This window comes from Pseudorasbora parva, chromosome 6, assembly GCF_024679245.1.
Source record: "Pseudorasbora parva isolate DD20220531a chromosome 6, ASM2467924v1, whole genome shotgun sequence".
In the NCBI taxonomy this organism is placed as follows: Eukaryota; Metazoa; Chordata; class Actinopteri; order Cypriniformes; family Gobionidae; genus Pseudorasbora; species Pseudorasbora parva.
This window is the reverse complement of record NC_090177.1, coordinates 5,831,034-5,857,512: the sequence shown is the minus strand read 5'-3', so window position 1 is coordinate 5,857,512 and position 26,479 is coordinate 5,831,034. Positions and strand designations below refer to the sequence as shown.

At 38.5% G+C, this 26,479-nt stretch overlaps 1 protein-coding gene across 1 annotated transcript; it reads right to left on the bottom strand.

Moving 5' to 3' along the window:
- abce1 (ATP-binding cassette, sub-family E (OABP), member 1) lies at nt 1–26,475 on the bottom strand. The gene is made up of 18 exons (XM_067445492.1): nt 26,325–26,475; nt 20,255–20,423; nt 20,085–20,170; nt 17,674–17,771; nt 17,482–17,599; nt 17,272–17,409; nt 13,794–13,863; nt 13,252–13,348; nt 10,483–10,572; nt 10,278–10,399; nt 9,181–9,402; nt 8,951–9,010; nt 8,461–8,519; nt 8,237–8,347; nt 6,358–6,500; nt 6,153–6,275; nt 3,941–4,052; nt 1–606 (listed from the first exon to the last, which is right to left on the bottom strand). Exons 2-18 carry the CDS (start codon nt 20,355–20,357, stop codon nt 559–561), a joined length of 1,800 nt encoding a protein of 599 aa, XP_067301593.1. The 5' UTR covers nt 20,358–20,423; nt 26,325–26,475; the 3' UTR covers nt 1–558.
- Nucleotides 26,476–26,479: the final 4 nt, after the last annotated feature.

Here is a 26,479-nt window from a genome sequence, read left to right as displayed (position 1 = left end):
TTTCTTAGTTGTGGTCTTTCCATTTAAAGTCAGTTTATTTGTAAACAATCTCACTGCACAGACACGTCACCCAATATTACTGAGACATCAGATTTTGTGTAACTGGTTTTAACCTCAGCTTCAGTTGCATCTTCACATGACTGCTCAACTCGAAAGCCAAATCTGGAGAAATCGGGTTAATATGATGCAACACATTGTGTAACATGATTAAAATATTTTATTCAAAATATACAGTTGCATGTTTGCCGTCCTTGTGACCAGTTATGTTAACAATGACAGTAATTCACCCGGAAGCGTAAATATTTTCCAGGTTACATCCTCAAATCATGTCCTCTCCTCTCTTTGGCAAGATTTCATAAGCTTGGCTTTCGGTCCGCAGGATCCATCTGGTGTGTTTGTTGAATCGCACCGATGGCAGAGAGGAGAGAGCACAAGTGTGTGTTTGAAATGGACCCGCTGCGCAGTGTGACGGTGGTAGTAATTTCAGTCAAACATGAGTCCGCTGGTTTGATGTTATATCGAGCGGCTAAATTTCTGGAAATGTGTGAAATGGGATCTTCAGTCGTCCAAGAAGAAGTAGTTTCCACTCTTCTTTTGTTCCACGTCCTAAAAAACAAAAACAGAAAAAGGGTTATTAAAGGGGGGGTGAAATGCTGTTTCATGCATACTGATCTTTTTACACTGTTAAAGACTTGGAATCCCATACTAAACATGGACAAAGTTTCAAAAGTTAAGGTGGACGTTTGATGGGAGTATTTCTTTGTCAAAAATACTACTTCCGGTTAGTCATAAGTTTCGGCAAGTTTTTTTGCGATCATGCGTCCCCTTTGACGTTAATGGGGGCGGAATTTCCTTGTATGGGCCTTACGGACAATTCTACCGGAAGCGCGTGAGAGAGAGAGAGAGAGAGAGAGGGAGAGAGGGAGAGAGCGAAAGTAACAGGCTACGCCCATCAAAGCGCTGGCTTGTAAGATGCGCTGCACAGGTGATGTGCACAATTAACAATGACATCAAAAAAGTGCGTTTTTGGTTGCCAGACCAAGACAGTCCTGCACAGATTCCCCAAAAACCCCGCGGTAAGGCAACAGTGGATGTAATTTGCTTTTCCGGATCAGCAACTGAGTTGCGCGAATGTTTATATCTGTTCGCTGCATTTCGGTGCCGACTGTTTTATAAACAAGGCCCAGCTCGACGCCGGATTTTCCAATCGCCTAATGATGAATGATGGAGCAGTCCCAACGATAAAGGTCCCAACGTTAAAACCGCAGGCGGTGAGTTAGACTGCTTCAAATGTCTGTGTTTTTGCCTATGCTCATCAAGTAGCCCAAACATGATCACGTATAGTTAATTGATCAATGGATCATGCGATGTGTAGTGCGTGTACATTTGTTTAGCTGGCCACTATATGTGTAACTTTATGTTTGTGTATTGTAAAAGCACTCCAAACAATAATACACAAAGAGGGGGGAAATATGTTGAACTAAAGCGCGCTTCTTCATTCAAATGCGCTACTATTCCGTGTCTATCTATGTAAACACTAACTTAGCCTGCCGTGCAAAACCAGTCCGCTTACTGTCTACACAAACCACGCGTAAACACACAAACACACACACGTGCACAACTGCACTTCCCACATGTACACCTTCAAAGACAAAAATACGACGATATAATTCAAGTATAAATATGTAAATAACACAAGCCACTAAGCATATTATATAGTTAGTGTATAACTTGTACCACATAGAGACGTCCTGCTCTAGTCGTTTTTGCTGCTGCTCCTGTTCAACTGCAGCCTCTGGGTCTGATTCCGGATCATAGATGTATGGCTGTATCTGATTAAAAGCCATATTTTTTATTTTGAATAAAGTTTTTTCCCGCTGTTAGGGATGACACAGCTTTACGACGCACTCAACACAACAGCGGCGCGCACACGTCATTATTTAGCTCCGCTCACACGACACGCCCCCACCCGCTCGGCTTTTTTCGGAAAGACTCGGAACAGCGCATCTTTCTTATATAATTATAAAAAAATAAAGACTTTTCGGAGATATGCAGGATGCAATGCTACTCTATAGGTACTCAAGATTGACATGATACTGACTGAAACTGAGTGTTTCACCCCCCCTTTAAATGAACGGGTAGAAAGATACTTGCTACTAGAGCTGCAGGATTATGACAATAATAATTGTCGATTATTCCCCTGAAATTATAATTGCAATTATTAATTACCATTATCACAATTTACACTGAATGAAGTTTTGAATAGCTTTATAGCATAGTTTGAAGCGACTGCATGCTATATTATTGTATCAAAAGAAACAAGCTGAAAACAGTCAATTGGTTTGGTTTCTTTAAATAAAATAAAAACGTAAAATATGAATGGTATATTATGTTAAAATTAAAATAAAAATTAAACAATGGGAAAAAACTAGGGCCAAGACTCGATTAAAAAAAATTAATCTAATTAATTAGAGGCTTTGTAATTAATTAATCTAAATTAATCGCATTTTAATTGCATATAAATATTTGACCTGAGAACAGTGAGAAGTAATTTTTCACATGTATTTTTAGTATCCCATTGAATAATGACTGAATACATAAGCTTAATCAACAAAATATTGTTTATTTATTTCAGTCCAGCAGTCCAGTGCAATGTTTGCCGTTAAGTGTAGCAAAAGCATATTTGTGATATTTGAGGCTCAATGTGCTGCGGTGATACGCAAATTTCTTGTTGTATAGCTTGCACACAACCATGCTCTTGTCGACGCTTCCATCCTTTCGTTTTTTTAAAACTAAATGTCCCATCCACGGGGCCAAGCAGAGCGGTCTCATCCACTTCTTCGTTCATGTTCACTATGGTTTGTTGTTGTCGTGACACGTGAACGCTAGTTGGTGTTCCAGTATAATCGGTCCGTCGAAACTCATTCATTGAAAAACGTTCCGTGGTGCAAAAATAAGTGTGGTTAAATTTGTTATTTATTTTTTTGCGTAATAAATCTAAATTAACGCGTTAAAGTCCCGGCCCTAGAAAAAACTTTTAAAAAAACAAGTAAAAAAAAAAAAATTAAGCACAGATGTGGACTTTTTTTTTGTAATCGCGATTACATTTTATTGAACAATTACATAATTGAGACATCCGTAATTGTAATCACGATTACAAATTCGATTAATTGTGCAGCCCTACTAGCTACACATCAAGAATAAAGACCTTGTGAAGCTACAAATCACGTTTTAATCAGTGATTCAGAGTGTAAATCAAACTGCCAGTCATCTGGTTTTAGTAAACAAGGGTTTGTTACATCGTTTGTTACTCTTTTAAAGTGGTTCACCGCTAAAGGGCAATGATATCTGTGAACCCAGGAACCAGTGTCTTTTTTTGTAATTAAGTGGTCCAACTCTCACTCTTAACTAGTTGCTTATTATCATGGATATTACCAGGATATTGGCGGTTTCAGTAAAATAGGGCCCATCAGTAATATTATAGTTTATAGTAATATTATCAGTAATATTATCGATTTGAGTGCAGTGTCACTATCAGATGAGAAATCATTAAATAGATCATTAAATCTGATTAGAGCGTTAGCATCTCGCTCAAATGACCAAAGAGATATTTTTCCCTTTTAAAAATTGACTCCTCTGTTGTTACATCGTCTACTAAGACCGACTAAAACTGAATTGAGCTGAATTAACTTTGTTTCATGATTGAACTGAGCTAAAGAAATATCTGAAAGTTTGCATCATGTTTTCCTGTTAATCACTGTGAAGCTGCTGAAACTATTTATATTGTATAAAAGCACTATAGAAATAAAGCTGACTTGACTGTAACTTCATTATCAAGAGGTGATAGAAATCAAGTCTGAAAGCGAGATCATTTTGTGTTAAATGTAAATCGTGAAGAAAGCGATCTGCCAGTTTAACTGATAGAGTGTCTCATGTTTACCTTAATGGAATTGAGTTTGTTGATTCTTGGTCTGAAGTTGTTTGGGTCTCTCCTGAATGTGATCTCCAGCTGCGATAAGAACTTATTCATGCCGGCCAACAGGTTCTGTGGACTGATGGGAAACACATCTCAACATTAGCTTCAGAATCACTCGCATGTTCAAAGAGCAGGCAATACGTGACTCCTTTGAGAAAGGTCTACCTGCAGAAAATGTTTTGGTAACACTTTACTTAAAAAGCATTCAATGTGCATTATTTATACTTTGTAATGCACCTATATATAGTTATGACACCTTATCTAATCTAATCACATCACAAAAACAATTTGGCCATCTGACCAATCTAAGACCATTGCGTTCGTGTGATTCGGTGTGATTCGGAGGGATGGGCTTCATAGAAGCAGGAAGCAAAAGAGCCGTTCAAAGGACAGTGGAGACAGCGGTGTGGAATAAAGGGAGAATATACGAAAATTAGAGCTGCAACTAACGATTATTTTTTCTGTCGACTAATCTAACCATTATTTTTTCGATTAGTCGACTAATCTAACGATTTATTTTTTTACCCTTTGAAATTTGTAAAAATTCTGTGGCACCCCCTCACATAAGTTACGCTAGAGGTGTAACAGTACAGACTGCTCACAGTTCGCTTTGTATCGCGGTTTTAGGTTCACGTTTCAGTACAGTTCAGTATTTGCTATGTTCAGGGGAAAAAGGACTACTGTCAAATGAAAATAAAGAAAATAAGAACAGATAACTTAAATAGAAGCAGCAGCACAAATAAATACTATTGAGCAAAGATGAGAATAAAATAAACAATGCTTTTCTGGTTTTTCAGGTAGGTCTAACATTAGTTTTTAGGTAGAGAAATGGAATGAAGTAATCAAAAGTAAAATAACCACACATTTAACTGTTTAAAATTAAAAAAAAATAATCCTTATTAAACTTACAAAAGCTATTCAGTCAGGAGCAGTGAGTGATGTCTTTATCTTTTGTTTGACATTAAACAGACAGCAGTGAAGGCTACTGCCCCTTTAAGACCCACGGATAGTCGTCGTATTTTCTGTATAAAGTTCACTTAAGGCATAGAGTAGGCTATGACATTTTGACATACTTTTTGTGAGTTTGTCCGTTTAAGCACAGGATTTGAAAGATAACTCAATATTTGCACGCTTTGGGACGAGTGCACAAAGACAGATCTTCTCATTCGAGTCTCCTGGCTAACGTTACACGGGGGTGATGACGGTGAAAATGACTGCTCATATTCGGACGTACGGCAGCACTCGCATGCGTTTTATAAAGTTTACAAAGAGAGACCGTTTTGCCCACGTTTTTCTTTTATTATTGCTGTTGTTGTAGTGTATACCTGAGGAGTCAGCACGTGTATCCATCGACAGAAACATACATACAGCATTATTTTCAAGTTACAACCCATGTTAAAGATGCGTCATCAGATGCGAGATAAACCGCGGTGTAAGTGCGTCCCCGCAACTTTTGCTCGGGATCCCGGTTGGGAAACACTGGTCTGTATTGATTGACACCGCGCTGGTTTGTTTAGAATTATATGAGCGCCGTGACCGCGCGCTGCCGCGTGATGAAGGCTTGTCGCAACTCTGTTATTCAACTGCTCTGGTTTTAAAAGCTATGTCATACTAAATGAGCCAAAATGCAATAAAACTTGTTTTACGGTCGAATGCAACGCATGTGTGTGAGTGAGTAAGAGACGCGCAAAAGGGCGGAGAGAGAACTTAAGGAAATACAGCTAAACGAATATTCGTGCGTCTTTTAAATAGCGTAAAAATGAATGAATGACGAATGTGGCAGTCCGCCACATTCTGTTTAAAGTATTCCCATACTTTTGATATTCGCGGTCTAGGTTTTTGTGATAGAACCAGGAGCAGAAGCCAACATTACGCGAGATGAACGTCTGACACGACGCGTCGACGCATTTTACGAACGTCGACGTATTTCCGTAGTCGACGTCATCGATGACGTCGACGCGTCGTTGCAGCACTAACGAAAATACAGCATATATAAAAAAGAAGAAGTATTAAGACATGTTATGCTGTGCCCCATAAACACAACCAAGCCTAGAAAAAAACCAAGGAACCACCCCCCCTAACTGAATACTTTTAGAATTTATTATACATAAATGTTTCAATTTATGGCATGCATTACCAATTACAGACACGTCATCAATGCAAGTGAAGTACGTACGCATTAGCGTTAGTGTTTCTGGAGGGAATTCCGTCGAAGACGATGACTCGGTCCGCCAGATAAGTGGCCATGATGAAGTCGTGCTCCACCACGAATGCCGTCTTTTTGGCATGAAGGATGAATCTGCCAGGCAATGAAAGAAATTAACGAATAAGCACAAACCACATTAAAAGGCAAAAACAGCCGTGAGAGTGGTTGATGTTACCGTTTGATGACCCTGGCAGCCATCAGACGCTGCTCAGAGTCCAGATAGGCCGAGGGCTCGTCGATCAGATACACATCCGCAGGCTTTCCTAAGCACAGAGCCAGAGCCACGCGCTGCAGCTCACCACCAGACAGATTCTGGACCTGCAGACAGAGAGCAAAACCACTGTAAACTGTGACCCCGAATCCACTCGCCTGTGGGATTGACTAAAACGGTTTAACTATTAAACATTGCTTTCAGTCATTGCGGAAATACAATAAAAATACTCGATTAAAAATTTCAACTTGAAAATAAATAAAATTCAAAAAGGTTAAAAGTACAAAAAAATGTATAGAATAAATAAGTGGTAAACGCACACAAAAATAAAATTACAACTGAAATAAATCTAATTACTGAAACTTAAAGGGTTAGTTCACCCAAAAATGAAATTGATGTCAATGTCACGTGATTTCTGCGGTTCGTTTCGCGTCAAACTGCTGAAATCACGTGACATCGGCGACCCGAATCATTGATCGATTCACTGATTCATGAACCGTTTGATTCTTTCTGGAGGCACATGGAGGAGAAGACAATGCTGAATAAAGTCGTAGTTTTTGATATTTTTGGACCAAAATGTATTTTGGATGCTTCAAGAGACTGTAATCAACCCACTGATGTCTCATATGGACTACTGTGATGATGTTTTTATTCCCTTTCTGGACATGGACAGTAAAGTGGGCATTGACTGCATTATGCTCTGGGACTTAATATAAAATATCTTAAACTGTGTGTGAAGATGAATTAACCCTTTATTATAAAAAGCCTAAAAATATAAATATAGATTTTCTGTAATATGTATTTTTGTTGCGTTTGTATATTTTTTTCCTTCACATTTTCAGTTTGTTTTTTTATTCTTTTTTTATTTTTCAATTTTATTTCAAGTTTTAGTAACTTTTTAAAGCTTAGTAACTGTATTATATGCTATAAAAGAGTACTTTAAAAACTATATGAGGCTTTTAAAATTAGATTTGAATAAAAATCTAAATTGGATTATATGGAAAATGTAAATAAACAATGGATTTGTAAATGACTGAAAATATAAAAGCATTAAAAAAATGTTTATAAATAAATTAGGGATGAGAGTTCGGTGTGCGACCCCCTTTAGGGACAATCGGTTTAAGGACGTGCATATAAACGCACTCAACGTGTTCTTTTCCTCTCTAGGCAGGTATTTTTTTTAGGTTTATTTATCAAAATATATATTTGTGTGATGTTCTTTGTTTCGATCGCGGCTTTTAAATGTTATGAGAGAACGGTTAATTTACGAGTGTGTAGTGTAGTCTAGTTTTGAGCACTTTATTAAAAGTGGTGGCTGTGTGCCGTGTGTAAAGTAAAATAAAAATAGTCTTAGCCTCCTGCTGACTAGTGTCCTGCCCTTCCCAACCCGTTTACACCGTTTTTTTTTCCGGTCTGTAGTTAACGCACACACAGATGATTCGACAATCGGTCGACTATAGAGAGATTCGAAAATTCTGATTCGAATGTGTAAATCCTTAGTCGGGGACACCCCTAAAATAAATAAATAAATAAATACACATTTTATAATACATTTTATTAATTATTACATTTTCAGTCATTTAAATTTTATTTTAAGTTTTAGAATTTTTTTAATAAAGTTTTTATTAATTTTATATATGATGTATACAAAGGAATAAAAATTATTTTATAATGGGGTGTGGATCTTTAGATTCAAAATTCATAGATTTTAGAACAATTATAGGATTAGACCATTACAACAAAGAATTTAAATATATCAAAGACTGCAGAATCCTGATATTATATTTTAGAGCTGAACAAGACACATGAACGTGAATAACTATAAATAACCCGGTGTACTCACGTCCTGGTCGATGATGCTTTCGATCTGCATGGGCTTCATGACGTCAGTGACGAACTGAGGGTGTGTGTACGCGTCTCTGATCTTATCGTGCAGCAGAGCTCGTACACTTCCCTGAAACACACACACACACACACACACACACAGAGAGAGAGAGAAAGTGAGGATTCCTGCAGTTTGACCCTTTAGTTCACAGCTGAACACTCACAAAAAAAGATCAAACTCACTTTAAATTTGGGGCTGATCTTCTGTGGTTTGTAGCTGACGTTCAGGATGGGCACCTCACCTGAGAAACACAACAGACAATCATAAATCATAAATACATGTGTATTTTAACTACATTAGACACCAGTAATTATTATTTGCATAAATATCAGAATAAAGAAAAAACAGTTTTAATGCCATGACAGATGCGTTGGCTATTTTCATTGCAAGCAACAAGAAATAATATAAAAGAGCACTTTAAGGAATATATAAGGCTTTTACAATTAGCTCTAAAATTATTATTTTAAATTATATACAAAAAAAAAACTATTGCGAAATAAAATTGCAAAAACCAGCACAATTTGATAAAATGTGATACATTTTTCCTTAAATAACTACAAAACTAAATTTGTTAAAACTTCATAAATAAAAATCTAATATAATCTAGTAGTAATATTACAAATCGAAATAAATGCTGAAATGTGTTGAATATTGATGTGTGGTGATTATCACCTCCTCCGTCTGGTTTGAGGCCTCCTGCCAGCATTCGGATAAATGTGGTTTTCCCAGTTCCTGAAACAGGAAAACTTATTTAGTGGAAAATAATGCAAATCAAAATAATCACTTCTTTTAAAGGTGCACTATGTAGGATGTAAAAAAGAAGAAGGAATTATTGTACAAAAATGATGTCTCTATGAAAAAAGGTGTGACTTATAGTCCGGATAATACGGTACTCCTCTCACCGTTCTCTCCGAGCATGACCATGATCTCGGAGTCGGTGAACTCTCCTTCCGTGATGCTGAGCGAGAACTCTCCCATGCACTTCTTCATGTTGGGATACTGGTAACGACACATCTTCTTCACTTCCTCTTCAGCGGCCGTCTCGGCCACCTTAAACACCAGAGACGTCTCTCTAAAGCGCAGGTTCTCTGTCGGCACGTAGCCGTCCAGGAAAATATTGATTCCTGAAATAAAGAAATTCACACTTATTCAAATTAACCGCACTAACAGTACAAATCGCACCAGGGTTCGTCTTAATCGAACCAAACATGCCAAATGTGAGCACACCCTCAGACTCTAAAAGGTGTTCACCCAAAAATTTACTCACCCTCAAGTTATTCTAGGTGTATATGACATTCTTCTTTCAGACGATTAAAAGTTGAGTTATATAAAAAAAGTCCTGGCTAATCCATGCTTTATAATGACAGCGATTGTTGCTGTTTTTAAAGTGTATAAAAATACATCTGTCCGTCAATTAACTGCTCCACACGGCTCTGGGGGAGGTTAATAAATGCCTTTAAAAGCAAGCTGATGCGTTTGTCTAAGAAAAATATCCATATTTAATCCAGATCGCCTTCCATATTCAGTTTATGGAAAAAGTGTTGAAAGTGCCTGTGCAGTTCAAAGGCTTACGTTACCAGTTATGCTCGTCGCGTACGCATCTTGAACTCAGAGAAGGCACTTTCAACACTTTTCCACGGATGGCGATCAGCTGGAACTTTAATTAAAAAAAGGTTTAAATATAGATATTTTTCTTACACAAACGCAACGATTCAGAAGGCATTTATTAACCTTTCGGAGCCGTGTGGAGCAGATATATGACGGACAGATGCATTTTTATAGACGTCAAAAACAAAGCGACAATCCCTGCCATTATAAAGCTTGGAAGAGCCAGGACTTTTTTGATATAACAACTGTCATAACACCTAGTATGACTTGAGGGCGTGTAAATCATGGGAACATTTTTGTGTGTGTGTGTGTGTGTGTGAACTATCCCTTTAAGGAACCGCAGGGACTCTGCATCTAAACGCAGACATGCATGTTCTCGCGAGGCTCGTACCTTCTCGGACACTGAAGGGCATGGTCACCACACCGTAAGCGCTGGGAACGCCATACAGACAGCAGATGAAGTCCGACAGGTAATCCAACACACTCAAGTCGTGCTCCACCACAATAATGTACCTGCACAGCCAGAGCAAGAGGAGGTTTAGGGTCTAGATAAGAGGACAGTAAAACAGCGGCCCTCAACATTACAGGAGACTCACCTGTCTGGAGAAATGAGGGAGCGGATGGTGATGGCAGCCCTGAGCCTCTGTTTCACATCGAGATAACTGGACGGCTCGTCAAACATGAAACTAAAGAGAGAAAAACGACACTGCTATCAGTGTTATTGTTAACTAAAAGTATTAATTTATTTAGTTTTTTATTGATTTAAGCCAAAGATATTTTATATATATATATATATATATATATATATATATATATATATATATATATATATATATATATATATATATATATATATATATATATAAAAACCTGACATTAAAAAAAATGTAAACGTTGCCTTTGCAAAAAATAAATAGTCAATATAAAAAAAGTAATAGAAATGGCATCACAAAACAAAGTGACTAAAACGGCAAAACAGCGCTTTCGAAACATTACAATATATATTTCATTATTGAACTTGTCTCTTTAAGTGTATAGCACAGCAATGTTATTTTAATATTATTTATATACAATTAGTTAATTATTATTTTGATTTAGGTAAAACTGCAAAAAGTATTAAAATTGGTTAAATTAATTATAAAAAACAATAAAAATGGCATATCACAACGACAAAAAAGTATATTAAAAATGTATTTCATCATTAAACTCTTCTCTTTAAATGTATGGCACAGCAGTGTTATAGTAATATATAGTAAATAGGAGTGTAACGGTTCACAAAATTCACGGTTCGGTTCGATACGATACACTGGTGTCACGGTTCGGTTCGATACGATACACTGGTGTCACGGTTCGGTTCGATACGATACACTGGTGTCACGGTTCGGTTCGGTTCGGTATGTTTTAGATACAGCAAAAAGAAAAAAATGGCAGATAAATTACCTTTTTTTATTTTTTTTTAATTAAAACTAACAAAGTATGATTTTTTGTTTTTACATTGAACAATGATAGTCTTTATGTAGTTACAGGAATAAGACATTAGCTCTTTACATTAGCGTGTGCCGTGTTGCGTTGATTGTGCGTTGCAGGAGCCCCACACCCTGTAGTGCTTTCACATATGCTGCGTTTGCAGTCCGCAACTGATCCGCTGTTGCATACCACAAACACAGCATTGATTCATTATTTTTTATTTAAAATCCAAAAGTTTTTACTGAACATGCCGAGTCAGAATTCCAATTCTCTTTGTTTACTCTTTAATAGAAGTCAGGTTACGTAGCCTAGGCTACTACATTTAAACAACAGTTTATTAAATTCATTTATTCATATTTATATACTTTAGATTTAGCTCACACAAGTGGCAAAACATTTAAGCATAGGTTATAGCCTTAAATCACAAACATTTTAAATTAGAAACTTACAATAGTCTATTAAAAAACAGCCGACTCTCGTCTTTTCTTTCGTTTTTACACCCTTTTAAAAGAAATCCTGCAGGTCAAAAAGAACTTTGCTTTTCACCTCCAAGAAAGGACGAGTGCTATCCATTATGGCACTCTTTTTTTTTTTTTTTTAACCTAAATGCCAGGTAAGGTGTCGTTTTGTTGCTTTACTTGAGAAAAAAAGCCATGTGTTGTCTTTGAAACTAGAGTATATTTTAAATGATATTCATCTGTGGTGAAATTACTAGATTTTCGCGTCATTACATGTTTATTTTAATGCGAACAATGTTCTGTCGCTTTAATGCAGCAATGCAGCGCAGCAAAAAATAGACTCGGTATGAAAACGATCCGTGCACTGCTGCAGACGCAACGCTCCTGGAACGGACTGACGGACAGCATCCGCGTGCAGTGTGAAAGCCGTCATCCGTTAACATGGGTACGGAAAAAAATACGCACCGCACACGCACTGCAGAGGGAGTATGTGTGAAACGGGCGTTAGGTCTCATATCCGCGGCTATAAATGAACCACTCGCCGCGGTGATGTCTTTTGCCATTTGAATAAGTTGGAAATGTCTGTCTAAATGCTGCGGGGATAGTTTGTGGCTGTTTCTCCTTTTTATCATCTTGTTGTCGGCGTAAATGAGTTGATTGACATGACATGAATTATTCCCGCTGCTGTAGCCTACCTTAAGCAAATGCGACAGACCGTTGTTTTTTAATCCATCACTCATGATGGACAACACCATCATAGCTTACAAAGAATCCAAAGTTCACCCAAACACCAGACCTGTTGGTTATTGGAGGATCTTCTATTTCTGGTTTGTTAAACACAATAGCCATTTTGCCACGAGCATTCAGCGCGTAGCCTACTGAGTAAGCGAGCACCTGACTGAGCAGCCTAAAACATATTTGGTGGTTTTTTTTTTTCTTTCACTTCGGCGGTGTCAGGGGCATTGCCTGTCATGTCGTTTTGGTTATTGGGCTACCTTGTTGAACGCATATTATATTTCACACACTTTTTTATTTTACAAATCTAATTAATTAGTCCAAGAACCGTTCAGTACATAATGCGTACCAAACCGAAAGCCTCGTACCGAACGGTTCAATACGAATACGCGTATCGTTACACCCCTAATAGTAAAATATGTAGTATGCATTTTATTACTTTAATTTAGGTTTTGATTTATATTTTCATCAGTTTTAAGTTTTTTTTTTATTGTACTATTTAGGCTTATTTTATTTACATTTCAGTTTTAGTTTATTTCTAATAAGTCATTTTAGTGTTTAAACTTAAACTTATTTCATTTAGCTGCCAAGACAGCACTTCCAATTTTAATCTCATCATCTAATATCTAACATCTAATTTCAGTCAACAAAAATGTCCTTAATCGCTGTAGTTAACGATAATGACTGCAGCACAGAGGGACTCACATATCAGCTCTCTGAATGCAGACGACAGCGCAGGCGAATCTCTGCAGCTCTCCTCCTGATAGGTCCTCAACATTACGCTCACGCAAGTGCAACAGATCTGGCCAATCGGGGAACAGAACAATCAGTCACATGATGCAACAAAAATTATATGACTCAGTCACATTTCTAAATATACAAACAATACTTAAGATAAACAACAACGGTGTGCTCAAATCACTACGAATGGGAGAAAGTGCAATGCACAATGTAGCGGAATAAGTCCCGACTTCTAAATAAAAGTTAGAAGCTCCATTTGCTATAAAACAGTCAGTGTTTTGAGACGTGCGCTTATGCTCATTGGCTGCTGTGTTTTTAAATGATTTGAGTGTTTAGAAACAATTCATGAGACAGCTGTTGGTCATTTCATGTGACTTTAAAGTTGAAGCTTGGGAGAATTTAAGAATTTAAGAGCTGATCTTGGATGATTGAAACAGCTGCCCGAGAGGCATTTCTTTGATGATACGCAAAAAAAAAGAAAAAAAAAAACTGCCATGTGTACATACCCAGCTGTTCACACACCAGCTCCTCTGTCTTGGTGTCGTCCTTCCTGCTTAGGATGGCGCCTACTGACCCCTACAGGACAAACAAAAGATTAACACAAAAATGACTATATTTACATGAGCTTCTAGGAATGCACAATATAATGGCCACCATCGTAGAGTTTAGATTCTCTACCCGAGCCCGAGCCCGAACCTGACCCGAACCGACCCGCGGGCCGGGTCGGGCTGAGATTTCCCTGCACTATCCTCGGGTCGGGTTGGGCCGGGCCCGTGATCAAACGTTTGTTTTTTTTAATCATTAGCCTACTTTACTAGTCTAATTGGGTGGGCAGAAAGCTATGCTATAATCAGAAATTATATATATTTAGCAAAGTAAGAACTAATACAACAACTAAGAAACAAATGTGTAGGCTACAAAGTTGCACAAGTCAGGATTAGTGTAAAAATGCGTGTTAAACTCACAGCTCGAGCAGTGATGGAGCGCAGCATTATAAACAGAAACGCTCTGAGTCAAGAGCTGCTCGCGTGAACACTGCACTTTGCTTAATTAAATATCTTCGAATCGTTTCGTTTAAAAGTGGACATTTCAAGCTTTCTATATGCATATTTGTCATGTCTGTGAGGCGAGTAGCCTGCTGAGTTTCGGTTTATTTATGAGACACGCGCTCCAGTTCATGAGATGAAATGAAAGCAATCACTCCCACGACTTCACCTCACGATTGTAGTCTGCTATTTGCTTTTTATTTATTAAATCCAGGCAACTAGCCCAAGAAACATTTTTTAAAATTAAGATACAATTTAAACAAAACGAAATAAATGCTTTCTACAAAACAAAACTTAATATTAAACTAAATATAACCACCAAAATCATTTCTGACCCAGTCGCATCTTTTCACTCATCATAATCAGATGAAATGTAAAAATAATATTATAATATTTAAACATAAATATGAAGGAAAAAACACATTGTTTAATGGCTACAACAAAGTAAGCTACAGATAAATGTCTGAGCTGGATTTGAGCAAACATCAGTTTACCGGTGAGCGGATCATGAGCGCGCGCCTGCGGATTATTGAGCGGAGTCAAGTCAGCTTTATTTATAGCCTATAGCGCGTTTACAATGATGATTGTTTCAAAGCAGCTTCAAAGTGTTAAACATGAAAATATTGCAACAAAATGTAGTTTTATCATGACCTCACCAGTCCGCTTCGCTGCGCTTTGCTCATTACAGGCTCGTTCTCGTCTAAACGCCCACGTATTGAACAATGGTCGGGTTTAAATCGGGCTCGGACTCATAATTACAGTTAATGTGTCGGGCCGGGCCGGGCTCGGACACAACGTGCACGGGCTCGGGTAGGGTCGGGCTTGATTTTTTGAGCCTGATCTAACCTCTATACCATCGATATCGGCTGATATATATTCATTTTTAATAGTATCGTTATCGGCCCAATAAGAATTAAAAACCATCATTGTGAACAGTGTGCATCTGAAGTGTCTCAGCTGAAGGAAATAATTATTTATCGGCTTTAATATATCGTCCAACATTAAAAATTAACTTGTATCACCTGATACTGATATGGTGGCCTAGAAAAATATATCACTCGGTATATTATATATATATATATATTTATTTATTTATTTTTCTTCCAAAATGAACATGAAAAAGCTAGGGCAACTCTCGACTGAAGATTTTTCTAGTTGACTAGTCGTCGTTCATTTAAGCAATTAATCGGCTAATCACATGTTTATAATAATAAGCCATAAATCAAAATAATAAGGCTTTAATTGTCTAAATAGAATACATAGCCTAATCAGCACTCAAGCACATGCATAAAGCCTGCCCGGCAAGCAATATAAGTGTGTCATGAAAAAACAGGAGGTTGTTTAAACATTTTAAAAATTTATTGATAATGTTATCGGCCGCAGAGCTTAAGATGGAGATGCTGACTCGTCATCTCCTTAAAAGTGGGCGAGTCAGCATGTCATCTATATGCACATTTCATATGGATTACACAATCTGAGAATATTTGTTTTCCACTGGAATTGGTTAATTTAAATGCAGACACTTCAGGCTTTCTATAGATGTATTTCTCATGTCTGTGAGACAAGTATACGCCGAGTTTCGGTTAATTTTTGTGACGCTTAGGTTCACTGAGACGGCAGAAAGCTCATCTCGATGGTTTTCATTATTTTACCCCCCCAAAAAGCACAACATTCTGTTGTTATTGTGAGTTTACAGAAATAAAAATCATTACATTATCATATGCATTACATTTAGGGGTGTCCATAGTTAACCGATTAACTGATTAACCGTTAAAAATTGCGTAACCAAGTGAAACATTTTGCTCGGTTAAGTGGCTTCAATGACGTGCTTTGAATTTAGTTGTAATATATTTTTGCACCCCTAGAGACCGCCAGAGCGCTCCCAGACATTTGTAATATCCACAAGAAGAAGTCATGACCAGCTTTCTAAGCGGGCAATGAAGCTGGCAAAGAAAAGTACAGCGTGGGAGCACTTTAAAATTGAGAGTGACGGGGCAAAATGCAAGTATTGCAATGCAGTGCTTACCGTATTTTTCAGGCTATAAGTCGCATCAGTCAAAAAATGCATCATGAAGAGGAAAATAACATAAGTCGCACTGGACTATAAGTCGCACTAGGGCAGAAGCAGAGCAGGAGTGCATAACGCGCTGTGCATAACGGAGCAGAAGAAAGAAAGTTTGATGTGAGAAACTTGCATTGCTCGTGAACTGGAGCGCATCTCATCCTAATTTAACGAAACTCAGGGTACGCCTCACAGACATGAAATATATCTTAAGAAAGTTTGAAATGTCTTTTAACAATTTAAAACGAAAAGAAATAGGCTACTCTCTGATTATGTAATCCATGATGTGCATTTCTCTCTATAGGCGCGTTCACTACGGAGATGTGAACGCGCGAAGGTCGTCAAATTAATAAACTAAAAATAATAACCCTGACGCACACTATGGTTAACCGAGTATTAACCGCTAAGGGCCTCGGTTAACGGTTAATGAAAAACTTGAAAACGTGCAGCCCTAATTACATTATATTTATCTGTGTGACCAGATATAATGGAATATTTTAAGTTTAAATGCAAGTGATCGCATTGGCCCCTTTATGTCATGCAGCAAGCGCACTCGATCTCCACACAAACACTTGGATATGCGTCTAATAATAGCGCACATTTAAAGTTAACATTAGTGTGAGCAGACTTTTAAAGTTACTACTATTTGGATGTTTCAAGTGATAAGCCATATTTGAGGTTGATGAATGGTTTCCTGCCATTAACAATCTATCCATCACAGCCTGTATGATTTCACCACTTCCTGTTGAGTTTTCACTCCTTTAACTAACAGACTAATACATTTTTTGTCATCTAAGCCTCTTCTAGTCGACTATTGGGGGGTCGCCTAACTAAAAGCAAATTGAAAATATTACTAAAAATCCCACTGATACTGACCTTAACGGTTTTGGGGATCTGATCAACATACTGCGGCTTCACGATGGCCTTCAGGTCATCTTCCAGGATCTTAGTAAAGTAATTCTGCAGCTCTGAGCCACGGAAATACGCCAGGATCTCCTGCCAGTCAGGGGGAGCCTAAAAACATACATGTAAAAATTAAAGCATGAAGATACTAGGATCAGATCTGGATTGTGTCAGGACACTCACATCAAATCTCCCCAGGTTTGGCTTCTGTTTTCCCGCCAGGATTTTGAGAGCGGTGGATTTCCCGATACCGTTAGTACCCACAAGCCCCAGCACCTCACCTGGACGAGGGGTGGGCAGCCTGACAAACACGAACACTCGGATTAAACACACAACAAACTGAATCATAATTAAGGTACTGATTCATGTTCATACCTGTGCAGTTTGAAGGAATTGGCACAGTATCTGTGTGTGGTTTCCTTCTCCAGGTTGCTTGGCAGGTTCACGATAGACAGAGCACCAAACGGACATTTCTTAAAGACACATAATTAAAATCAGATTAAATACATGATAAACTCTGACTTAAGAGTTATGGAAATTATTAAAGTATGTGGTAATTGTTGAACATTTGACAAAACTTGTTTTGCATATTTAACCCTATAAAGCCTGTTGTAACACGTGAACCTGGAGCACAAAACCAGTCATAAATCACACAAGGATATTTGTGGCAATAGCCAACAATACGTTGTATTGGTCAAAATGATCCATTTATGCCAAAAATCATTAGTATATTAAGTAGGGGTGTCCCCGACTAAGGATTTACACATTCGAATCAGAATTTCTCTATGGTCGACCGATAGTCGAATCATCTGTGTGTAAACCATAGACCGGGAAAAAAAAACGGTGTAAACGGGTTGGGAAGGGCAGGACACTAGTCAGCAGGAGGCTAAGACTATTTTTATTTTACTTTCCACACGACACACAGCCACTACTTTTAATAAAGTGATCAAAACTATACACTACACATTCGTAAATTAACCATTCTCTCATAACATTTAAAGGCCGCGATCGAAACACAGAACATCACACAAATATATAAAAGAACATTTTGATAAATAAACCTAAGAAACTACCTGCCTAGGGAGGAAAAGAACACGTTGAGTGCGTTTATATGCTCGTCCTTGAGCCGATTGTGCCTAAAGGGGATCGCACACCGGACTGAAGCTCAGCGCCGTGTCTCAGGATCTCACACCAGGCAGACGTGAACATTATATAACGTTACGTGCGAGCTCAATTTTAAATCGGCTTCTGACAGAAGAGCTGCACGATGAGTGTATCTTGTAGTACAGGGTGAAATCAGTACATTCACGATTTGAGGGAAATATACATTTAATCGCCGCGGACAGGCGTCGAATGCCGCCGCCGGTGTATATGTGTTCGAGTTTTAAAGCCGCGGTGCGTCCGGTGCGAAGCTCAGTGCCCTTAAAGGGGCGATCGCTCAGCCCCGCGACACGTCTTTATAACACTAATATTGAGCACCCCCATATTGCCAAAATGGTATGATCCTCGTTTCATAACACCCGCGAAGATTCGACCATGAGATCAGTGATCGAATCCGGTCCGGCATATTGATGCATCGAATATTCGACTATTAGGGGTCAGCCCTAGTATTAAGTAAAGATTATGTTCCATGAAGATATTTCCTACAGTAAATATATATAAAATGTATTATTATTAGTAATATGCATGGCTAAGGACTTAATTTCGACAACTTTAGGGTGATTTTCTCAATATCTAGATTTTTTTTAAGCCTCAGATTACAGATTTTCAAATAGTTGCATCTCAGCCAAATATTGTCTAATCCTAACAAACCATACATCAGTAAAAGCTTATTTATTCAGCTTTCAGATGACCTATACATCTCAATGATCAAAAATTGACCCGTATACCTGGTTTTGAGGTCACAGATATGATACATTTCTAAAGCCTTAAAATTATTAATATGATCAAACCCTTGCTGCAAAACCTGTCACACACAATCTACTACAGCCCCTGTCGTCTGATTGATAGTTCAGACTTTTTTTTACCAAGTAAAATCTTTTAGTGTAAATCTACAAACGTTCATTTATCTTTTTGCGGTGAAATCTTCACTGATTTTGATCAAGAAAACATAGCTTTTATATTGTTAGTAATATTTCAAGATGAACACCTAATGGACTGAAGCAACTTAGGTTTACTTGATTACCCATATTTGTTCACCTGTCAATCATCATAGTATTGCATTACATTACATACTTTGATCATAACACTAAGCATTTACACATCTTACTAAGACATATTATTGACAGATATAGTGACGACTGATCTATGCAGACCTGATTTAGAAGTCTAAAACGAGAGTTATTAAAGAGAAATATGGGAGGAGCTTGAGTTTGTTTGAATTTTGAGAGGTGTCTAAGCTTACGCCACTTCTACATCATGTCAGGGGTTACTCTTTTGCCGCAAGTTGACTTGCATAGCCCGGAAGCCAGTGATTTTAGTTTATAAAGTTATAAATATGGATATTTTTCTTACACAAATGCATGGCTTCGCTTCAGAAGGCCTTTATCAAACTCTGGAGCAGTTTTATGATGGATGAATGTGCTTTTTGGGACATCAAAATCTCCACCCCCATTCACTCCCATTATAAAGCTTGGAAAGAGCCAGGACATTTTAATATAACTCGGATTGTGTTTGGCTGAAAGGAGAAAGTCATATACACTTAGGATGACTTGAGGGGGAGTATATCGTGGGATGATTCAGTTTTAGTGAAATGTTCATGAGCTGCGATTGGGTCCTTCAAATACCTTAATGCAGATTCCACATCCGATGCACAGAGACTCTGAGATCCAGACGATTTTACTCTGAGGCGTGACCTCAATACACAGCTTACCTGAGAAAACACACACACACACACGGTTACACATCAATAACGTGCAAATCTTGAAATCAAGCGAATTCACCGCGCGACTCTTACCCATGCGCACCACCGGACAGCTCTTCTTGCACTCTTGACGGCATTTCTTGGGCTTGCACTTGTCGTGGTTTACAATAGCGATTCTGGTGTTCTTGTCGGCCATTTGGCTTGGTTTGGTGTCGCACGCCGGCGACGCAGATCTACAGGAATAGAGGAGGTCTAGACCTCACTAGAAGAGAGAAGGAGAGAGATATGAGCTGAGTCAGTAATCATATATTTTTCTACTATATAGTAGGGCTGTGCTTGATTAGGTCTTATTAATTAGGTCTTATTTAATTCTATAAACTATAGTTCTGACCTGTCAACATTGTCGCTATATGATAAATTAAAATAAGCTGATAACATCACTGTTTTCTCCAGAACGACTTTATGGCCAAATCTAATTTTGTTGCAATATTGTCCTGTTAAACACTGTGAAGCTGTTTTGACACAATCGTCATTGTAAAAGCGCTAGATAAATAAAGCTGATTGATTGATTGGGTGATATATCGAATATCCTCGTGCTGCCGGACTTTAACCTGAAGCACATATGCCTTGCAGACAACATACGATCGCAATTCAGTTCTTTCGTGGATTATTGGGTTTGGTTTTTTACGGACTGAAGCATATGTGCTTCAGGTTTTGAATGGTCCAAAATATGCAAAAATGCACGTCCTGGCGAGTACTCACGTAAAACAGGCGGGATGTCTTTAGTGTATGGTTGAGGTAGGGCTGGGCGATATGGCCAAAATTTCATATCCCGATATAGCTCATTTGATATCCCGATAACGATATAGCAATTTTTCTGTTAATTCAGTTTATGAATAGTCTATACAAAATTGCAATGTGTAAATGCAGTTTGAAATTATATATATATTAAAAAAAAGGTAGTTTGGACTACATTTTTATTTTATTTAGAACCCTTTTTTCAAGCAAGACTGTTGGTTAAGTCAACACCTGCGTAGGGATGTTAACCGATGACCGTTTGACCGATGGTTGCCCGTATCAACGTTAACTGATCAAAGTTGTCGGTTAAAAAAAAAAAAGTGATCTCTAAATTAGGCTATTATAGACAGTGGACTAAACGCTACTACAGTTGGCCGTCTCATTCCAAAATCTTTTTGTGTGAAGTGAACAAATCCCTCGCACTCAATTTTTCTCAATCTGTTTGTACTTAATAAACCAATAAAAACATTTGGCGCGAGGTCACAGGCAGCGTTTGGGTTTGCGCGCTCACAAGGTTTGCAAAAAGTAAACAGACTAAAACACTGGAGGTTAGAGCCAGGGCAGACGACAGTATGAAGCGTCATTTCGCTTAAGATGGGTTTACATTTGGAAATATATTACATCTACATTTCAGTGGTAACACATAAGGTGTTGATCATCTTTGTTTATTATTGTTAGCACTACCTCGAACTAAAGCGGCGTCTCTTCGGAGCTGTCATTTTCTTAAATGAGCCGCGGCAATGTTTCAAATGAGCTCATAACGCAAGAAAAATGCCTTTATCTTCAAAGCGATCACCTTGTACCCAAACCATTTCGAAACTAAGGAGCCATTGTCCTCAGATTACATACAAGCTCCTCGGCGGCGCGTTTGCGGGACTCGTATTTCGCGCTGTGGGGGATTTTAAAAAAAGTGACGTGAGTGGAAGGGAGGCGGCAGCGCTAGGACAGTGTGTGTGTGTGTGTGTGTGTGTGAGAGAGAGAGAGAGTGAGAGAGTGAGAGAAAGAGTGAGAGTGAGAGTGAGAGTGAGAGAGAGAGAGAGACTTATTTCAAATAGCGCAGCATATTTTAAACTAAACGGTTAACCGGTTTCAACCGGCTAATGAGGCTCGGTGGTCGGTCAAGAAAATGTTTAGTTTTCGCCATCCCTACACCTGCCATTAAATATTTCAATATATGGCTAACGTTATACGGTGTGCCACGCGTAAAAGCCCATTGCAGCGTCCGTGTCTGAAGTTTGTTTTGAGCGCTTATGCCACCACTCATAATTACTTATGAGCATAATTACTCTGAGAATTACCCTGGTCTGAACCGCGTCTACTACCGTCTTCCTCCATGTTTGTTTATGTATTGCAGCGTGCATGGGCATGCCCTGGCGTGAGGTGCATCTTGACGTAAAATTCTGCCGTAAACGCCTTATCGTGGCGTAAGCGATAGAGCCTAATATAAAACGATAGACATTTTCTGTCGTCCAGACGATATATTTCGTCATATGGCCTGCCCTAGGCTGAGGTATCTGGATCCGTGCAGGTCTTAAACCGGACCTAATGTTCTGTGTGATTAATGTTAATCAAACAACAATGAAAAATAGAAAACCAGCCCATGTTTGGCTAAATAGCTTTAATATATTTATTAAGAATCAGTGTCGCCTATATAGTTCATTTATAGAGTGAGGAGGACTGAGCAGCATTTTTATATATATTTGATTAATTTCTTTCTTGACTTGCTAGTGTTAAATATACATAGCTGAAAGATAAAGCACAGTTTGTTGTCATATTGTTTGTAATTCGCATGTTTTGCTTATTTTTAAAAACAAAGATAACATTAAAATTATATATTTTGATTATAAAAGTACATTTCAAAAATATTAAATTAGTCGTATCATGAAATAAGATTTGCCATCCCAACCTGTTCACTAAACTTAAACATTTTGTATTTAGTTTAGTTCTATCTAAATAGTTTTTGTTGTTTTTAATAGGAGCAAAACAAAATCCAGTTTATTATTATTTAAAAGAAATTGCAAACATGGATACTTATCAAATATCGTAAAAATTGACAATATCGAGATAGACATTTTTAGATTTTAGATATTGCTCTGCCCTACTATATGACAGGCCAAAAACTGTAGGACAAAATAAGTGTGTCTGAATTCACAGCCGAAAAGTCCGACTTCTTCCGGCGAAGTTACGTGTGCATATGATGGACACTTAACCATCCCATGAGGCCACGGGAGAGGATTTGTGAAGTGATGCTGGTAAGTCAATGTCAATAACAACAACATGGAGAATGTAGATTACATTCATAACACACACACACTCATACACAGAACACACTTTTTCAGTGGTTGCAAAGTAATTATGCAATTTCGGAAGCAGCCAAACGTAGCACTTTTCACCAGGGGACAATAAGGACTGCTCTATATAATCAAAAATGATCAAACTAATATCAAGCAGCCCTACTAATAATTCAATAATCACTGTTGACAGTGGACTTTTCCCATTTGAACCAGTATGAAACCACCTAGCAACCACCTATAACCAGTGTTGGGCAGTAGCGTCGCTACAAGTAGTGACGCTACTAGCTTAACTACATTTTCCAGTAGTGTGGTGGTAGCGTCGCTGTTTTCTCAATGAAATAGCTTTTCAGTAGCGAAGCTCTTTTGTTGATCAAGTAGTGCGGTAGCATCCACACAAGCTAACGTTACATTTTCCCAAGCATTTCTGAGGATCAAGCTCAAATTGGAAACACAGCTGATAAGAACGCGGCTATACTTCACTTTCTACAATCCTTTCTGCCTCGCGCAGACTCACACACATGCGCGTGCGACCCTTTCAAAGTACTCATTTGGCAGTGAGCGCGTAAAGACAGGATAGGCGCGTGCACATTCGCACGTTGACATTAGTTGACGTTTTTTCCCTAGCGCTCAATTCGCTGTAGCACGCGCATCATCCGCGCGGTAGCAAAAGAGAAACTGCAAAGTTTTGTGTCTCTTGAATAAACACCTCTTGTTGAAAGTATCGGGGTCCAGCCTGGCCACCTCTTGATATTAATGAATGAATGAAACTTGTTTCATGTGTGTGGGCGTCGGGGCGATAACACACACACACACGCTACATGTTTTTTTTTTGGTACTGTACTTTCTGGACTGGACTTTTTTTGTATGAGTTGTAAATTAACTTACAGTTTGTCCTGCAAAAGTGCCCAAGTCTAAATTGAGCATAAATGCAAACACACAGTTGTGTATGCATATCATACACATACAGATGAACACACACACACACACACACACAGGCCTATTGCACAATACTGGATTAAGCTGGGATATTTTGGTGATCCTGGCTCAATTTATCCGCTAATATACAGTTATCTTTCATTATCGTTATCGTTCTTGGTGTGAGTTTGCCTTCAGGGTATGTTTACATGACAGCTGTGTACTAAATTTTGCATAAAAATGACAACATCACCAAGATATCCCGGCTTAATCTCTTATCCTAGTTTTGTGCAATAGGCCCCTGGTTTTGTTAATATTATGGATCACATGTTTTTGTTGCCGAATTGATTTCGGACAGCTTTTGAATAACTTAAAGAAATGTGTGTCTATATGCTTGACTTTTATTGATCACTGAAATAGCATTGATTGGAGTGAAGTGGTTTCAATATAAAAATAAATAAATAAAAAGTAGCTTAGATGTAGTAAACTACTTTTGTCAAGTTGCTGTAGCTTAGCTTGCTACATTTCCCAGGGGGTTAGCTTCAGTGTAGTGAAGCTTAATTTAATGTAGAGTAACTGGTAGCTTAGCTCACTACATTTTCCAAGTAGCTTGCCCAACACTGCCTATAACACCCTAGCAACCCACCACAGTGACAATTAAAACCAGTTTATCACTTGTTAACACACACAAACGATCAGATATGAGGGACCCCAGCTGTTACACCCTCACAAAACGCTTTCCTGAGGGTAGCCGTGTAACTCTGAGTAAGTCTGGCAAGCAAACCCAGGTCTGGTGTGCCGGTTTCATGACTCAGAGACAGACGGGCGGCTCACCGTCGGGATGAATGAGGCTGCTGAGTTGCCATTTTTTGACAGTGCAGTGCTAGTATCACGTGACAGCTCGTTTAAAAGGACAGTCCACCCAAAAATGAAAATTACCCCATGATTTATTTACCCTCAAGTCATCCTAGGTGTTTGCAACATACAATCGGAGTTATATTTAAAAATGTCCTGGCTAATCTTTATAGTGGAAGCCCCAAAAAGTGCATCTATCCATCATATAACTGCTCCACACCTTGCCTTCAGAAGTGAAGAGGTTCGTGTATAAAAAATATCCATATTTAACACATTATAAAGTTAAATAGCTAGCCTTCCGTATTCAACTTAACACCTTAATCAGTTCAAAACACTTACGCCAGTCATGCTTTGGCAGAAGCTAGATATTTAACTTTATAACGTGTTAAATATGGATATTTTTCTTACACAAACCCATCAATTCGTTCTAGAAGACGTTTATTAACCCCCAGAGCCGTGTGGAGCGGTTATATGATGGATGGATGCACTTTTAATTGACTTCATAAACGACAATGCCATTATAAAGCTTGGATTAGCCTGGACTTTTTAAATATAACTCTGATTGTATTCGTCTGAAAGAAGAATGTCATATACACCTAGGATGACTTGAGGGTGAGTAAAAAAATTGGTTAATTTTCATTTTTAGGTGAGCTATCCCTTTAAACATACATTAGACTGCACAGTCATCCTATTGAACACATGTTTAACAACCAATTAGTAATTTATCAGATGCAGTGACTAGTTTATAATCATAGTTAGACCTCTTGATGGGACTAGAACCTGCGATCTTTCGATTAACTACCAGACCAGATCATTGATTAATAAACCACAGCACCCTTTGAATCGCAACCGACGGCACAAGCACACTCCCTAACCGATGTTTTTACGTTATGGACGAACATTACATTCAGAGCTCCGTTTATAAAACACAAAACATTTGACAGATTCAATCATACGGAACACGTGGAGAACGGAACACGTGACTCCATCGCGCGCACTTGTGGGAATAACGATGACGCAAACATTTAACGTTACCTCTCAGAGAGAGAGCCCTCCTTTAATTTACCCGCAAAACGCTACATTACACGACCTGCCCTCTCTAAGACGTCTGCTTGGATGTTATACATTTTGTTCAGAATGACTTCCATTAAATATTCGTTGAAACCAGTGATGTCTAAATGGGGGAGAAAAGGAAAAGGCCTCGCGCGCAGGGCGGCACGCAGCTGGTGCGCGTTTCGTCTGTCAAACTACCTATGAATCTCCGTTTAATCATCACAAAATGCCAATAAAACGCTGCTCACCTCCCGCTGATGGGAACAACGCAGTATAACGCGTTTATAAGCGCAGAGTTTCTTCTGACGGTGTGAAGAGACGACCAGCGCGTGCTGCTACTGCGGCGCGCACGAGACAGCACCGGTAGCAAAGATGGCGCCAGAGAGCGCGGACGCTAAAGGCA

Coding starts and splice junctions, on each gene's coding strand:
- abce1 (XM_067445492.1), bottom strand. CDS start 20,357: ATGGCCGACAAGAACACCAGAATCGCTATTGTAAACCACGACAAGTGC. Junction 10,573..13,251: donor TGCATTCAGAGAGCTGATAT/GTGAGTCCCTCT, acceptor TTCTCTCTTTAG/TTTCATGTTTGACGAGCCGT. Junction 8,348..8,460: donor AGATCAGCCCCAAATTTAAA/GTGAGTTTGATC, acceptor TGTGTGTTTCAG/GGAAGTGTACGAGCTCTGCT.